General features: G+C 42.8%; 1 protein-coding gene across 1 annotated transcript in view; it reads right to left on the bottom strand.

Moving 5' to 3' along the window:
• Positions 1 to 2521, bottom strand: part of LOC118418250 (collagen alpha-2(I) chain-like) — a 3034-nt gene extending 513 nt beyond the window's left edge. Inside the window, exons 1-2 of the mRNA XM_035824095.1 lie at positions 2341 to 2521; positions 38 to 1417 (exon numbers count right to left, since the gene is read on the bottom strand). Of these exons, the coding sequence (XP_035679988.1) occupies positions 38 to 1417; positions 2341 to 2406 (1446 nt within the window). The 5' untranslated portion in view covers positions 2407 to 2521. The remainder of the gene's footprint in view (positions 1 to 37; positions 1418 to 2340) is intronic.
• Positions 2522 to 18007: the final 15486 nt, after the last annotated feature.

Raw genomic sequence — 18007 nt, 5'->3', positions numbered from 1 at the left:
GCCGGGATGGACCCTTCCCCACACAATAGCCCTCTACCTTCCCTGAGGCAACCCTAGGCTTAGGAACAGGTCCCCCCCTTGGCCGGGAAGGACCCTTCCCCACACTACCCCCCTCTACCTTCCCTGAGGCAACCCTAGGCTTAGGAACAGGTCCCCCCCTTGGCCGGGAAGGACCCTTCCCTGCACTACCCCCCTCTACCTTCCCTGGGGGCAGTCTAGGCTGAGGAACAGGTACCCCCCTTGGCCGGGAAGGACCCTTCCCTGCATTACCCCCCACTACCTTCCCTGGGGCCGCCCTAGCTACAGGTACCCCCCTTGGCCGGGAAGGACCCTTCCCTACACTACAACCCACTACCTTTCCTGGGGCCGCCCTAGCTACAGGTACCCCCCTTGGCTGGGAAGGACCCTTCCCTGCATTACCCCCCTCTACCTTCCCTGGGGCCGGTCTAGCTACAGCTACCCCCCTTGGCCGGGAAGGACCCTTCCCTACACTACCCCCCACTACCTTTCCTGGGGCCGCGCTAGCTACAGCTACTTCCCTTGGCCGGGAAGGACCCTTCCCTGCATTACCCCCCTCTACCTTCCCTGGGGCCGCCCTAGCTACAGGTACCCCCCTTGGCTGGGAAGGACCCTTCCCTGCATTACCCCCCTCTACCTTCCCTGGGGCCGCCCTAGCTACAGGTACCCCCCTTGGCTGGGAAGGACCCTTCCCCTCTACCTTCCCTGGGGCCGGCCTAGCTACAGGTCCCCCCTGTCGGACTACCCTAGCCCACTCCACCTGTCCCTGGTACTCCCCTGACTTCGGCTCCTCTCCTGGATGCTCCTTGTCCTTCTTCCCACTTCGTCCATCCGTCCCCAACCCAGGCCACTCCTCACCCCTCAACGTAAAGCGATGCTGGCAGCTGCGACGGTGCAGCTGCAGGTAGTGGCTCAAAGAAAAAGAAAGATACTTGGCATAGCTGATGTTCCCTGCTCTACTCAAATGTAAACCATCAACAGAAAACATGGCCCGGCGAGCCCGGCTACCATTGTCAAGTAAAAACACACCCTGGCTTGAACATAGGCGAAGCAAATGAGAGTTTAACTCAGACCGCCTCCTGTCATAGACCTCAGAGTCAAACCTAGGCAGGATGCTAGAGATGACAACAGAGGCTGACGGGAAGCGAGACTTGGTAACAGAAATAAGGTAACTGAAATCATCAAGAGTCCGGCTGAGTGGACGGTGCATGGGAAGACAGTTAGTCCCCGCATGCAAGAACACCAGGTCAGGCTCAACAAAAGGGTGACGAGAGATGTCAGAAGTCAAATCATATACGGAAGCTCCAGGGTGCGCATTAAGGGAAAACAAAATGTCAGAAGAGAAGGTGGCATGATTGGAGACATACTTACAGATAGAGTCAGTGAAGGCAAGGATGATCTGAAACAAGAGATAAAGTTTTGTTTACTTATTATTCTTTTTCTTAAAATATACACATTGCATTGTAATTTGCATATATTTTCTTCTTCTTCCAGTGCAAGCCCACATTAATGTGGATACAATGCAGTTTTATATGATATTGGCATTATAAGAATTGAGCAGCATCCAGTTTGAATTCAGTCTAGATCATTGCTACGTGAACCTGCGTTCATGTGGCAAATCTAATCACACTACGTAGTACTACCCTTGGTGACGCACCAGCGTTACTATGCATTGTTTGTTTGTCTTCAAAAACCTGCATGACAACATCAGACTTGCCACTATTTTGGCGGGAAATTTTCATCGTAACACATTGAAATCGAGGAAGATATTCTCAAGAACTGCGCTATTAATTTTACAATATAGCCTATCTTTACTGATAAATTTATCCCAATGCCATCTGTTAAGCTCAGAATTAGGTAGAAGGTGGTAAATCTATCACGTCCGACGACAAATATATCGTACAAAGGAGAATACAAGATATAAAACACACCGGCCTCTGCTCAGTGATTCAGTAAACAATTCTATAGGGTGGGCATTACGAAAAGTACGGACCCTCACATTTCGGTAAAAAACACACTGAAAATGTGGCCCCAGCAGACATGAAAATTCAAACCTACCCAGATTTCAAACCAACAAGATATTCCAGTGAGATATGAAGGAATGTTCAACAACTCTAACTCAGTATTCATTTTAGACATACGAAAGGGCGTAAAGTGTTTGCCGTCATTCTGAAAATCGTCTAAAATTTGCTTTTCATGGGGCGGCCATTTTGCTGATTTCGCTGTGTCCTGAATTAAACCATGAAACTTTGCTAAAATCGCTGTAAACCCGACAGAAATGAGTTGTATAGAGAGCACATGGAAAACACAACCCGCACTTACCGCCATTTCGCCGAAGAGGCCGCACATGATGTTGCAATTCGCTGTCAAACTCGGATGAAATTTCATCCCCCTGGCGCGGAAAAAATGGTGTCCTTAGCAACGGCGTTGCTATGGACGGCGGATTGATCTCTTCTGCAAATAAAGTCCGTTCCAATTCTGTTCCATTCACTACGTGGCTTGGCGGCTGGGACGTACAAAGCTGTGACGTACAAGGCGGTTTACACGATCCAGTGAACACAAAGAACCCGTTCGTCGGTGTGCCCCGACCACGCCATCCCGGTCCTTAGTTCTATGAAATTGAAACAGAACTCGGTAACAGAAACCAACCTTTACACTCAAGAAAATCACATTAGAATCGTCTCCATGTAGCCTCCAGATACCACACAAAAAGTAACAAAAATTTCAATACTAGTACGCCAATAATGCAAAGAATCCCGGAGAAAATTAATATTTTTCCTTGCGGTTTCAACGCCAGAATATTCCCTAACGTAAGGTCGCCGTAACCCTCATAAAACAACGATTTTTCCTCACCAGCAATGTTTCTTTCCAACCTCAAATATCCATACTACCACCGAACCAAGTACAAGTTACCTGCGAAGCTTTTTGAAGTAAAAATAAGTGTAGAATACGCAGTCAAATACTGTACCAGCAGTTCTAACCTCACCTCAGAATGGCCGCCCTGCACTGACTGAATCCACACAGAACAGGAGCACATCTCTTGTATCAATGAGCGTAAACAACTGGGATATCGCAGCTAACCATCAAATGAAAGACTTACGTAAAAAATTACAAACATTAGAATTAAACAGTCTCAAATCAGTCACGTAGTCAAATATGACGAGATAAATATTCTTTACACGTTTTCTTTACGGTCGCACTATTTTCTGGTGGCGCTTGTGTACATTCCGTTAGGCCTCGGGAAGGGTATTATTCGGTGCAGCCTGGATGATGACGTAAGAAGCGTATGGAGGCTAAACTGGGGTTTTTCGAAGTACCGTTCTTTCAAAAAATGTTCTTTTAACATTATAAAACACATAAAAACATGAGACAAAACAAGAAGAACTCGGCGTCTTCGTGATGACTTTATTGGGATGCCCTTTAGCATGGGTTTGATCTTCCAGGGCTCAATAAAAGGACACACGCAATTACACAAAACAAATGCACATATAAGTGAACATACGTACAGACTTAAAATTAAGAATTGAATCATTAGACTTGCGAACTGAGGTCAGTTCGTGGGTAAATCTCAATCTCAATTTATATATATAAATACTCTTCTTTTCAACACAAAACATGAGTGCGCATATATAAAAATGGCGTACGCTACGGTAACTATATCAATGGTTCAATTGTCGTTTTTATGAAAGTTGCATTTTTGTAACCTCGGGAGAGCTAGTAAATGGATCACTGTTACTTCATCATACTTGAGTTCATCACACTATTAACAGGTGCAATAACATTTAGAAGTTACTCTCCCACACAAATGTACGCTCAACAATAGTTTGATGGTCTTTGATTAGCACATTTGAAGTGGTGTAACTCAAAACGGAATCAAATAAGATTGATAAAGGGCTCTAATTACTAACTAGTTCACATTGCACTGGAGCTAGGTGTTACAGGTTCACAGTGCACTGGAGCTAGGTGTTACAGGTTCACAGTACACTGGAGCTAGGTGTTACAGGTTCACTTTGTACTGGAGCTAGGTGTTACAGGTTCACAGTGCACTGTAGCTAGGTGTTACAGGTTCACAGTACACTGGAACAGGGCGATGCAGCCCCTAAAGTATCTTTAGAGTAATAGATATTGTCAGGTAACAATGTGATTGATTAACTTAGATCATTCCATTTTGAAAAGATTGTGACGTGGACCACGTTTTCACGGGCGTGCAAGATATGAAGATATGTCAGAGGGGCCAAGAGAAGTTTTTGAAAATCGCAACATCGTTCCACAACCACTTCATGACTCACGTACAAATTAATTAATTAAAAACCCATTGTCATCACTTAGATTACACCATTTGGAAGGTTGTTGGAAGGGGCCAAATTTCAAATAAAGGCCGGACAAAGTTAGAAGGGCCGAAAAAATCGGGCTGCCCTGCTAAAAATCGCCGTATCTCTCCCCAGCAATTTCTGAAACATGTTAGACGCATTTTCTGCTTGCTAACGAAGCGGTGAATTATTGAGGAATAGGAACCCAGCTTTAACTTCCCTGGATGGGATTGGTCTGATCCTCAGCACCCAGTCCTCAAGCCCGGCTGTCCCTACCCGGGTCTGCACAGGCAGTTTCTGGAGCTGTTGTGTGATCAGAACCTGTCCCAGGTTGTTGGTAGGCCCACTAGGAATGACAATACTCTGGATCTTGTTCTCATGTCCATTGATAGTTGTGTGAACAGAATTAACACCTTACCTCCTGTAGGAGACCACGACATAGTCTTTGTAGAGGCAGACATCCACCCTCGGAAAACAAAAGCCAAACCTCGCAAAATCCTACAATATAAGCGTACTAACTGGGAGAAGTTCCGGGATGAGATGGAAGATTTCCAAACTGAATTCCTTGACTTGGCCCAGGGGGACGCTACTGCTGATGATCTATATAATGCTTTTTCATCCAAATTATCTCAATGTGTTGACAAATATGTTCCCTCCAAAATGGTAGGTGCCAAACGCCACCTACCATATGTTACCCCTGACCTCAAACGGCTAATGAGGAAAAGGGACAGATGCTATAGAAAGACCCTAGGTCAAACTTCTCTTGAGAGAAAAGACAAGTTGAACCAGTACAAAAAAGAAATCAAGAAAAAGTTAAAGGAATGCTACTGGCAGTACATTGAATCTATTATAACTGACATACCCGTACCAGGAGATACTAGTGATAACACCAATAACCCCCCTGCAAAGCAAGGCACCAAGAAGTTCTGGAGTTTTCTTAAATCCATTAAGTCAGAGAGGTCTGGTGTTTCCCATCTTAGGAACAATGGTACCTTGGTGTCAGACAGTAAGTCTAAAGCTGACCTACTCAATCAACAGTTTCAATCTGTTTTCACCAATGAGCCCTCAGATGACCCCCTACCAGACTTAGGACCTAGTCCTCATGTCTCTATGGAGGACATCCAAATAGAGGTGAGTGCACCGGTGTTGACAAACTGTTGGGGAATTTAAACATCCACAAAGCCTCTGGGCCAGATCAAGTTCATGCCCATGTCCTGAAGGAACTCCAGTCCTCAGTCCAGTCCTCAGTCCCATCCTTCAAGTCATATTCCAGAGAAGCCTAGACACCGGCATTGTGCCCGAGGCTTGGAAAGAGGCTAACATAGCCCCAGTGTACAAAAAAGGTGACCGCTCCAAACCAGAAAACTACCGCCCAATCTCACTCACATCTATCTGTTGTAAGATAATGGAACACATCATTGCTAGCACCATGAGCACTTTCAGGCTAACAACATTTTGTATGACCTCCACGGTTTCAGCCATGGCAAGTCATGTGAGACTCAATTGCTCTCACTAACTGATGACTTGGCCGTCAACAGGAACAACGGAATCCAGACAGACCTCGTTTTTATGGACTTCGCTAAGGCGTTCGATAAAGTCCCACACCGTAGACTGCTACACAAACTACAGTACTACGGTGTCCGAGGGAACACCCTTGTCTGGATACAGAATTTCCTGCTGGGTCGGTCCCAAACGGTTGTGCTTGATGGAGAGCGTTCGGACCCTATGCCAGTGACCTCGGGCGTTCCCCAGGGCACTGTGCTGGGGCCCATCCTCTTCCTAGCATACATTAACGATCTCCCAGAACACGCTGCAAATGCAAAGGTGAGGCTTTTCGCCGATGATTGCATTCTGCAGATGCCCATCCATGACAGCTCTGATTGCAATAAGCTACAGGAAGACATAGATAACATCTGTCTCTAAGAACACAGGTGGCTGATGGAGTTTAATCCATCTAAGTGTGAGGTAATGACCATAACATCGTCCAAAACACCCATCACCCACACATACAGCCTTCACAGCCACCCACTAAACAAGGTAAGTACCACCAAATACATTGGGGTCACCATCTCCTCCAAGTTTACATGGGGCAGCCACGTCGACACCGTAACATCGAAGGCCAACAAAACAATGGGCATGCTAAGACGCTGCCTGCGGGTTGCCAGCACTGCGGCAAAGGAGAGGGCCTACAAGGCCCTGGTAAGACCCCACCTGGAGTTTGCCTGCAGTGTGTGGGACCCACACACCCAAGAACAGGTGAGGAAGGTTGAGATGGTCCAGCGACGAGCGGCCCGGTATGTAACAAACAACTACCAACGAGACACATGCTCTGTCACTGCTCTAATCAATCAACTGGGTTGGCAGTCATTGCAATCCAGAAGAAAGAGCGCCAGACTCATTACCATGTATAAAATCATCCACAACAACATTTCTGTCTCACATGCATCCAAACTGGTCCTGGCGACTCGATGCTCCCGCCGCACCAACCACGCTTTCAAGCTGCAGGCCATCGCGAGCAAATCCAACTTCTATAGGCTCTCGTTCATCCCTCGTACCGTCGAGGAGTGGAATGAACTTGAGCCTGGTGTGGCGGAGGCGGGGTCTCTCTCCCAGTTCAAAACTGAGCTGGGGAGGGCCCTGCTGCATTGAGTCGCCCATACATGTCCTTGTATATATATGTAAATAACACTAACCCCACCGCATTCACTTGTCTTGTCTTTTGCACCCACAGATCAGTTGTTTATGTTCCCTTATGTTTTTGCCTTTATTTTCCCTATGTTTGTAAGGCACTATCACCTGTAACTAACAAGCATGCGCACTGCTATTAATCCCCGTCAAAGGGCGCTGAGCAGTAGAAAAGAAGAAGATATATGCTTTTCATTTAACGTAATCTGCGCCATGTTGGATTACAGCGTAGTCTGTTAACCACATGAAGATGCTACTGCTTAATTCAATTACCCGCCAAAATGGTCGTCGGAGTATTCAAATAATAATTAGTATGACGTCAATGAAAAGCCTGTATTCTCTCATCTCTTGTCCAGATTAGATTATCACACAGTGTTCTGGGTACGAGACAGCGGGCATCCAAGATGGTGGACCGATCAAAACACACATTGAGTATCGGATTTGTTCTCATCAGTAGCTTCATATACTTGGATACTGATTGCAGTCTAGGAATGCGGTGCCTGTTGTGGACTTAAGAATTCTAGAAATATGTTGGGCTTCTTTTATTAAAATTCGGGCACGTGGTACCGTCAGCAGGATTTTCGCATTTCAGGGAAATTTGAATCATGAGTGACGTCACTGGCGGCCTGTATTTGCACAATGTCTGAGGTGGGTGGCTTCCTCGTTACAATAAGTCATTTCACAGAGATCAGAACGCATGTGCGGCGAATGTAATTCTAGGTAATACGTTAAAGGATAAGGCGCCGAAATTGTTGACAGTCCTTGTCTTGACCATTGTTTCATTTGCATAACAATGTCCTGACAGGTTTTGTTTTCAATTTCGGGGCCTTAATACGCATTGTCATATTACCTAGAATTCCTGTCGCCGCACATGTGTTCCAACCTCTGTAAAAGAGTTTATTTACTAATCATCAATAAGATTATCTATGTTATGTTGATAATAGAGAATACGTGTCACTTTATTGTTGACTGTGCTTTATACACCAACGAAAGAAATGTCCTTTTTTATTACATGTGTATATGCAAGATATGTTCCCTATTTTCCAATATTTATAGTAAGTAATGTTTATTGCAAGTTCTTGCCCGAGGGCTAATTGCAGGTACAAACAACATGTATAATAAGGAAAATACAAAGGTGCTAGGAACTACATTCTATGATTATACTGTGCTACTGAAGTGTACATTATACTAGTTTTATCGGGTTTGACTTCTTCTTTTTAGGCAGTGGAAGACGAATTTACCCACTTCTTTCATAATGTGTGGGTTCTTTGATTTTAATAATAGGACTGATTTTTCATTGTCAGGGATAGATGGAAAGTAAGCGTGTATTTTGGATACACTCATAAATAGTTGGTTTCTTATATCATCATAAAAAGAACAACTAGAGATAAAATGACTCTCGTCTTCCACAGCATTTGAGGGGCAATATTTACAAATCCTCTCAGACACAGGAGCTTCATGTATCTCCCCCTTTCTATTTCCAGGGGGTGGGCACTAATTCTAATCTTACAGGTACCGGAACGCTGCTCAAAGTCACTAAGTTCGAGATATTTCTCTAAACAATTCTCGCGGCCCTTTTAAAACATTTGGTCCATTAAACAAGGACCACAACAACAACAACAAAGAACAGGGATTCTACGCGAAGATATTCTACTGGACTGGTCGCTGGTGGTACACAAATGTCTAAGGTAGGTGGCTTCCTCGTTACAATTTGTTGAATACAGGTATAAATGGGCCGTTAACATTCATTATAATAACACAAGAGCTACATACGTTAGCTACCTAACGCTAAGTCACGTTGATAGATGACATCCGCGCGCGCATGAATTTTCGGTCGTTTCCAAGATCAAAAAAGTTTTCAGCCATACTGTATATACTACATAGCAGCTTCAAAAAAAGCATATACATGTCGTGGGTTGCAAAAAAATGATATTTTTGATCATAGCGGCCCGGTTTAGGCGCAACCGCTAGCACTTTTTTGAGACACCGCTTGTCACGGCACCGGGTAGGTTGATGACCTAATGTCGCAATTTAGACTTAGGGTTCAAGTTCCGGCCAGGCAAAGTTGGTATGGTTGAAATAGTCCCTTAGTAAGCAATTGAAAGATGAAAACCGCAAAATGTTCGGATATTTCCTTCTCGAGATATTCTTGATCATACCGGTCCGGTTTAGGCGCAATCGCCAGCCCTTTTTTGAGACACCGCTTGTCACGGCAACGGGTAGGTTGATGACTTAATGTCGCGATTTAAACTTAGGGTTCAAGTTCTGGTTCAAAAAACTTGGTATGGTTGGAAAGGTCCTTTCGTAAGGAATTGAAAGATGAAAATCGCAAAATGTTCCGATACTTCCTTCTCGAGATATTCTTGATCATACCGGCCCTGTTTAGGCGCAACCGCTAGCACTTTTTTGAGACACCGCTTGTAACGGCAACGGGTAGGTTGATGACTTAATGTCGCAATTTAGACTTAGGGTTCAAGTTCTGGCCAGACAAACTTGATATGGTTGGAATAGTCCCTTAGTAAGCAATTGAAAGATGAAAACCGCAAAATGTTCGGATATTTCCTTCTCGAGATATTCTTGATCATACCGGCCCGGTTTAGGCGCAATCGCTAGCCCTTTTTTGAGACACCGCTTGTCACGGCCACGGGTAGGTTGATGACTTAATGTCGGGATTTAAACTTAGGTTTCAAGTTCCGGCCCGGCAAACTTGGTATGGTTGGAAAGGTCCCTTAGTAAGGAATTGAAAGATGAAAACCGCAAAATTCGTTGGATACTCTCTTCTCGAGATATTCTTGATCATACCGGCCCGGTTTAGGCGCAACCGCTAGCACTTTTTTGAGACACCGCTTGTCACGGCAACGGGTAGGTTGATGACTTAATGCCGCGATTAAAACTTAGGTTTCAAGTTCCGGCCCGGCAAATTTGGTATTGTTGAAAAGGTCCCTTAGTAAGGAATTGAAAAATGAAAACCGCAAAATGTTCGGATACTTCCTGCACCCCCCTCCAATCTTCCAAATGGAGGGATCAAAGTTATTATGACGTCTCATAAACCTGGACATGTCTACATGAATCTTGATATTTGCGATGAAAGATGTTTCAGAAGTTGTTGCAGAATGACACTGCAAGTTTTAACATGTTTTGGAATCGGATCTAGAACGATACTATAATCTAAGTTAAAGTCGTCAGAGTGTTATCTGTATGTGTGTGTGTGTGTGTGTGTGCGTATGCACGTTTGTGTGTATGTTTGTGTATGTGTTTGGGTATGTGTGTGTGTGTGTGTGTGTGTATGTGTTTGTGTGCGTTTGCTTGTGTTTGTGTGTATTTGCCTTATATATAGTCTTGTCTTAAACCGTCAGAAGAATCGGAAGACGTCAGGGTGATTGTAAAGCAATATTTACAGCCTGGTAAAAAGTAATTTAGGAGGACGTTGTCAGTTTCTTTCTGTTTTGAAGGAGTACAGTGTAACATATAGTAAAGAAAGATTGTTTTCCAACTACTAGGTTGAGCAATCGGCAACATATTTGGTTCATCACCTTGAGATCCATGGCTCGAATCCCGCCGTGTCACCGATCTTGTGTCCTATCGATAGGTGCTTTGCACAAATTTACCAATTTCGCTTTGGTGGCAATGTTAGGGCCGTCCCTCGGATCAAACGTTAAATGGAGGTCCACTGTTTCGGGAGAGCCACACCTCCCGCGGCAACCTTCATTCACTTTCGAGCCTTGTAAAAAAAAAGTAACGGAGTAATTTTTAGCACTCAAATTGTTTCTGCCTTCCCGCCACCTGTTTTACTATCAAATACAAGTGATAAAAGTAACGCAAACTTTGTTTAAGACTCTGGAAGTTCCATCAGTTGAATCGGATACGTCCTTGTCGAGATATTCCTGTTCGTTTGCACTCTAGTCGTGACCTAACCGATAGCCTTAGCCGTTATTCAGGGATAGGGTGATACCTTAATGCTGCGTTCAAAACTTTTGCGGAAAGTTCCGGCCGAGCAAACGTTATATCATTGGATGGGTCTTATTGTAGGCTATTGATTGACGAAAGTTGCAGTTTAATCTGTCACGTCCTTGTCGAAATTCTTGATCGTTTGCGCTCTAGTCGTGACCTAACCGCTAGCCGTAGCTGTAATTCAGGGGTAGGGTGATACCTTAATGTCGCGATTAAAACTTTTGTGGCAAGTTCCGTCCAGACAAACTTTATATCATTACATAGGTCTCATTGTAGGATACTGATTGACGAAAACCGCAGTTCCATCTGACACGTCCTTGTTGAGATATTCCTGATCGTTTGCGCTCTAGTCGTGACCTAACCACTTGCCTTAGCCGTTATTCAGGGATAGGGTGATTCCCTAATGTCGCGATCAAAACTTTTGCGGCAAGTTCCGCCGGGCAGACTTTATATCATTAGACAGGTCTCATTGTAGGCTATTGATTGATAAAAACCGCATACTATTTGCGGTTACCGAAGGGTTTGCTTAGCGGTCACCCCAGGCGAACCTTCATTCGCTTTCGAGCCTTGTAGAAAAGTAACGAAGTAATTTTTAACACTCAAGTTGCTTTCTGCCTTCTCGCCACGGGTTTTACTATGAAATTAAAGTAATAAAAGTATCGCACACTTTGTTTAAGATTCTGGAAGTTCCATCATATGGGGTCACTTTGCGGTTACCGAAGGGTTCGCTTAGCGGTTAACGAAGGGGAACCTTCATTCACTATCGAGCCTTGTAGAAAAGTAACGAAGTAATTTCTAACACTCAAATTGCTTTCTACCTTCTCGCCACGCGTTTTACTGTGAAATTCAAGTGATAAAAGTAACGCACACTTTGTTTAAGATTCTGGAAGTTCCATCGTATGGTGAAACTTTTCGGTTACCGGAGGGTTAGCCTAGCGGTTACCTCAGGAGAACCTTCATTCACTTTCGAGCCTTGTAGAAAAGTAACGAAGTAATTTGTAGCAACCAAATTGCTTTCTACCTTCTCGCCACGTGTTTACTATGAAATTTAAGTGATAAAAGTATCACACACTTTGTTTAAGATTCTGGACGTTCCATCGTACGGGGGCGCTTTGCTGTTAATGATAGGTTCGCTTATCAGGTACCCCAGGAGAACCTTCATTCGCTTTCGAGCCTTGTAGAAAAGTAACGAAGCAATTTTTAACACTCAAATTGCTTTCTACCTTCTCGCCACGTGTTTTGCTATAAGAATTCAAGTGATAAAAGTAACGCACACTTTATTTAAGATTCTGGAAGTTCTATCGTATGTACGCCGGAGTTTCCGCAACCTTAACCGACCTTCCGGCAAGTTCAACTTGGTATCGTTGGGAAGACCCCTTGGTACGGAATTGTAATCCGCAAGCCGCTTTTAAAGATGGTGCTTTGTTGCCGAGATATTCTCGAGTAAAGGTTCACCTAACTTACCGCTAACGAACACTTACGCGCGTACATACGCGCGTAAATACGGAACCTTAAACGATCTTCCGGCAAGTTCAACTTGGCATCGTTGGGAAGACCCCTTGGTACGGAATTGTAATCCGCAAGCCGCTTTTAAAGATGGTGCTTTGTTGCCGAGATATTCTCGAGTAAAGGTTCACCTAACTTACCGCTAACGAACACTTACGCGCGTACATACGCGCGTAAATACGGAACCTTAAACGATCTTCCGGCAAGTTCAACTTGGTATCGTTGGAAAGTTCCCTTGGTATGGAATTGGAATCCGCAAACCGCTTTCAAATGTCGTGCTTTGTTGCCGAGATATTCTCGAGTATAGGTTCGCCTAACTTAACGCTAACGATGTGCGCGCGTAAATACGGTGGAATTTTCGGAACCTTAAACGATCTTCCGGCAAGTTCAACTTGGTATGGTTGGAAAGTCCTCTTGGTACGGAATTACAATCGATGGGACTCACCCCGAGTTTGGGGGTTCTGGAAAGCTACTTTTTCGAGTGTTGAATGGATTTTGACCTTCTTTCATACGTCATGGCGTCACGATCACAAAGTGTGCGTTACCTTTGTCACTTGAATTTCACCTGAGAACTCCTGGTCAGAACGTAGAAAGCCACTTATCTGCTTTACTTTATTGACTTATCTAGAAGGCATTAAGATTTTATTACTCACCCCGAATGTCGGTGATCTGAGCAGCTACATTTTCAGTGGTGCATGGATTTTGACGTTCTTTCCTACGTCATGGCGTCAAGAGTACAAAGTTTGCGTTACTTTTATCACGCGAATTTTATACTAGAACCCCTAGACTGATCGTAGAAAACCATTTGACAAACAAAATTTCCGAACATCAGTATATTTTCCAAACATCAGTATATTTTATGCCAAACATCAGTATATTCTATGCCAAAAAGCAGTTACTGAAGTAACTGGATATGATTTTTGAAAATCATATCCAGTTGCTTGAGTATCTGCTTTTTGGCATATCTTATTACCTGGATGTCTAACCTACGTCGACGTATCAGTATATTTTTCAAAGATGCGCTTTTGGCATGGTTTCAATTTAATCCTCCTGATCCCGACTCTAGGTCTCATCAGCAACAATTGTTATGGTTAAATCTAAACTTTAAAATTGAAGGAAAACCTTTTCTATGGACAAACTTTGTTGACATAGGCATCTTATTTGTTGATATTACTTGCTTGATATAAGTGTAAAATCCATATCATTTAATGTTTTAGTTAAGATATATGGTAAACTGTGCTCTGAATATACATACGATGGGCTGGTTTCTACATTCTTTACATGGTGTTCACCAAAAAAGAAATTCAACCACCTGCAAGTGTGTAAAGATAAATCCAGAACACATAATCTCCTACTGAGGAGACGACTTCAACATCGCTCTTCCATGGAGACAAATATTCCAATTGGCATACAGAAGGATATTCCAATTCAAATTATTACACAAGTTCCTTGCTACAAACAGAATGTTGCGCATTTGGAGCATTAAATATAATTCAAAATACTATTTCTGTGCTGAAGACGAAGAAACAACCAAACATTTATTTTGGAATTGTCGTATATCGTCCATCATTCTGGAAAAACGTTCAAACTTGGACCTGGACATTATTTGAATATCAATAACCATTGAAAGTAATACTGGGGGATTTAGAGTGTGAAAGTCCTGTCACGTCAACGTCTAATGTTGTTACATTGTTGGCAAAAAAATTCATCTATAGAAATCGTAAGGTATCAACACTGTCTATCAATAAGTTTATTACCTTCATTAAATACTTTCACAGCATGGAAAAAGTATAGCCACACGCTATAACAAATTGTATTTACACATCAGGGAAAATAGGAACCACTGTAATGCCACATAATTATTGCCAGCACAACGGCAGTATACATGTTTTTCTTGTATGTATGTCTTTGTTTGGTACATAAATAATGCACACCGTGTGAATGAAGTTAGAAAAAAAACAATGGCCAATTGTGCACAAAATTGTGTTTTAAAATCCTATCTTCATGTAATCAAGGCTAACTGCCTCTGTACCCTTGACTGTAAAATATTGTACAAATCGGACCATAAACTCCACTCGACTTTGCTGTTGTTATTTTCTTGGCCGTGTAAACTCCAAACGCCATTTTCTTATAGACGAAACCCATTCCATTGATTTTGTAGGTGTGTTTTTGTGTTTTTTTTTTCTAACTGGCCCAACACGGTGGTCAAATACGGGCTCAAAACCTCCCATGTCTAGCCGAATTCGAACCTTCTTCCATGATGTTCCATCTGACGTAATTCGAACGGAACCCGTGTTCTATTTAGGTCATCTGCGGTCATTGCAGGTAAAACCGTGCTTTCCGGCATTTTCCACACAACTAACTTGAATCAGGCGAAAAATATAGTTTTTAATCAATATAAACAATTTTCTGGACAGTATATCTATGCTTTCACTTTGTTGCGGACCTGTAATGTGTAACGAAGCTACTGGCGCTTTTGTTGGTGACCTTGAATATCATAAGTGTTGTTTACACCGGTATCAATTACACCCTTCCGCTCTCCGTGCGGCATGACATACGTGTAAACATCGTTTAAGATCTCCAGCAAGAAAAGTTCAACTTAATTCATTGACGGCTCAAAATGACGGCAACGGTTTTCCCGAGATTTTTGTTTTTGGGATTTTTAAAAAATGCCTTCGATTTTGAATTATTGGTAATTAAGTGCGAAAAATGCCATTTTTACGCATATTTTTGACTGTAACTTTGCTTAGAATTTAAAATTAAAAAATCCCAAAAACAAAAAGTTTTCTTTGCCTCTCAGATGACGAAAAATATAAAAATTGAGAATTTGTCATCGCACTTGCGGCCCATCTTATCAAGAGTATGGTCAAATTGAAGGCCTTCCTTGAAACAGAAAATAATCGTCTTTGGAATCAAAATCGAAACAAAACAATTATCTCAATTCAAGCGGGAAGATTCAAACTATCTAAAATTGCGAATTTAATCTTAGTTTGAATACATTTTCCTTGTCATACCATTTTGTTTATTTTGAAATATTTTACGGTCAGCAAATAGTCGGCCTCTTGTAACCCGATACTCTGTCGAACTCGCATAGCAACGGGAAAGAATACCCTAGCAACCGACCGCCGTGCAAGGAGAAAAAACGGTCCCTACTCCTAATTGTTGTGTATTATAATATGAGGATGGGACTAGGTAAGGTAAGGTTGAATCCTATGTTCAACCTTCCTGGTCACTTAGATTCATACTGAATGCAATCATTTTTTATTCGCGCGCTCGCATCAGTTTGGGCGTTTTTTTGGATGACATCCATATAATCAAATCGACCTGGCCTTACGTGTATAGATATTTTTTAAAGAGCGGTACTTCGAAAAACCCCTAAGTAACCCCCGGTGCGCTGTACACGTCATCATCCAGCCGCCACCGAATACCCTCCCCAGACGAAATATACACAAGCGCCGCCATAAAATAGTGCAGCCAAAATTAGAACGTACTATTGCTAATGCGGTTACATTTGATTCTTTTGTTTGCTTTTTACTATCAAATGAATTTTTTTTAAATTTTTGTCGATATAACCTGTATGTAAACGTTTTATTTAAAGTTCAGCAGCATTCCAGATGTTTACGCGCATTGATACAATAGAAGTCTTTTTGTGTTGTGCTGAATCTACACAGAGCAGGGCGGGCATTGTGAGGTGAGGGCGGACATCTGTGTCACCATGTGTCACCAAATCCTGTCTTCTTATTTTAGTTTTACTTCATTGTGCCTCAGAAATCTTTCTTGTCATCTTATAGTATAGCTGTTTCGGTGGTTAATTAGTACATTGCAATTTGAAACTGGAAAAAAATATTAACGGCGAGGAAAACTGGTTTTTGGTGAGGGTCATGTCGGCCATTTGTGGGGGAAATTTCTGGCGTTAAATACTCAGGGAAAGGATAAAGTTTGTCTGAAATCCTCGACGATACCGTTTTTGTTACCGACCGGTGTGGTGTGGTCAGGTCATACAGGTTCTTTGTATTCACTGGGTTATGTTAACCGTCTTCATTAGTGAAAGTTCCTGACGTGGCATTTTGATTTAAAAGGGTTAAAGTGCAACCAAATTTGTAATGTCCTCAGCTTGATTTTGAGATGCACTGTGAGTTAACTTATTTTTTACTCGATGTTGTAATGGGATCTACGCTAGTCAGAGTGAGTCTGTAGAATTAGAACGTGTAGAGTGTGGGCATGTATGTACATATATCATGCTCAGTCACAATTGTTGCACAGAAAATAAGTATGATGTTCTATGCTTATTCCTAGTTTCTAATTGTATAATCTCGTCTGCTGATGTTGTGCAATAATTAATACGAACATTTCTGTCCCACAGGTCAACCCAGAGGTACAAGATGTCACATGGGTCTGGTGATCTGTAAAGTGTTCAGCATCTAGTGTGGAAAACATCTTATACCTGCAGCAGAATGCGGAGACAAAACAACCAGCCCCTTGATGGGAACAACAGTAGCTGTTGCATCCAAATATAAACATGTGACAGAGCAAAACTATTGGCAATGGCAGGACATCCAGCTTACTCAGGTTCTGTTAGGTCTTGAGTATTACAGCTGTCAAGCCTCTTGGAAACCCAGACTTCGGGGACTGTGCCTCTGGTACAGTGGGGGCTTGTTCAGCTAAGTTAGATGGGTTTGCTGGATGTCAAGGCCACGAATTATTTGTTTTTCCTTTTGCTCTTGTTCCTGATGGTACTTCAGCCCTGCATAGAGACAATGCTGTTAAACTCCTGCTAATGTGGCTGTTCTCCGCTTGTTTTCTTATTCTTACGCCTCGCTGGCAGCAGCCACTTTCTTCTGCCGTGTGGTCACATGTGCGAGCACATATTCGCATTAAAACCTCTAATTTCGTGTAGTAGTATAGATGTCTCATACAAACAACCCAGAAATTTAAAGTTGACAGTACCTGAGTGTGTGAGCAGCTTCTCACCTATCCTGAGATACCTGAACATAACGCTTATTAAGCGTGGCTTGGTGGAACAGCAAGTACAATCAATATTATAAAGATTCAAAGTTGGTTGCTACATTTTGTTTCATAATTGAAGTACATACATTTGAGGTATTCCTACTATGACATTTTCCCATGGGATAGTCATCACAGTAAGCTTCTAGTGACCTGTTATCCTTCCTATCCCAAATGTACTGGGCTGCCTTGAATTTTTTTGTTTTTGCCAGAAACATAAATGATTACAGGTTGTTGCTGCTTACCATGGCCCTCTTTACACTATGTTTCATTTTTCATCATGTTTTTGTCAGCTTCTAACTGTAAAATACCTTGTTAGCAATGTCGAACAGAATTCTGACTAGAACCTTAAAAGTTATATTGGTATTCATACGGAATTTCTCAGTCAAGGCCTTTCCGTGTCCCATCCGTCTCTGAGGATGCTGTTGAGCTTATGTATGTGGTCAGGTGTAAGCTTCAGCGCCCGTTCCCTTAAACAGTTTTCCACAGGCCAATGTTTGTTCATGTCATATGTGCCTACTTGATAGTGGTCC

The sequence above is a fragment of the Branchiostoma floridae genome, chromosome 6 (assembly GCF_000003815.2).
Source record: "Branchiostoma floridae strain S238N-H82 chromosome 6, Bfl_VNyyK, whole genome shotgun sequence".
In the NCBI taxonomy this organism is placed as follows: domain Eukaryota; kingdom Metazoa; phylum Chordata; class Leptocardii; order Amphioxiformes; family Branchiostomatidae; genus Branchiostoma; species Branchiostoma floridae.
Note: the sequence above shows the minus strand (reverse complement) of the source record. Positions and strands in the feature narration are given on the sequence as shown.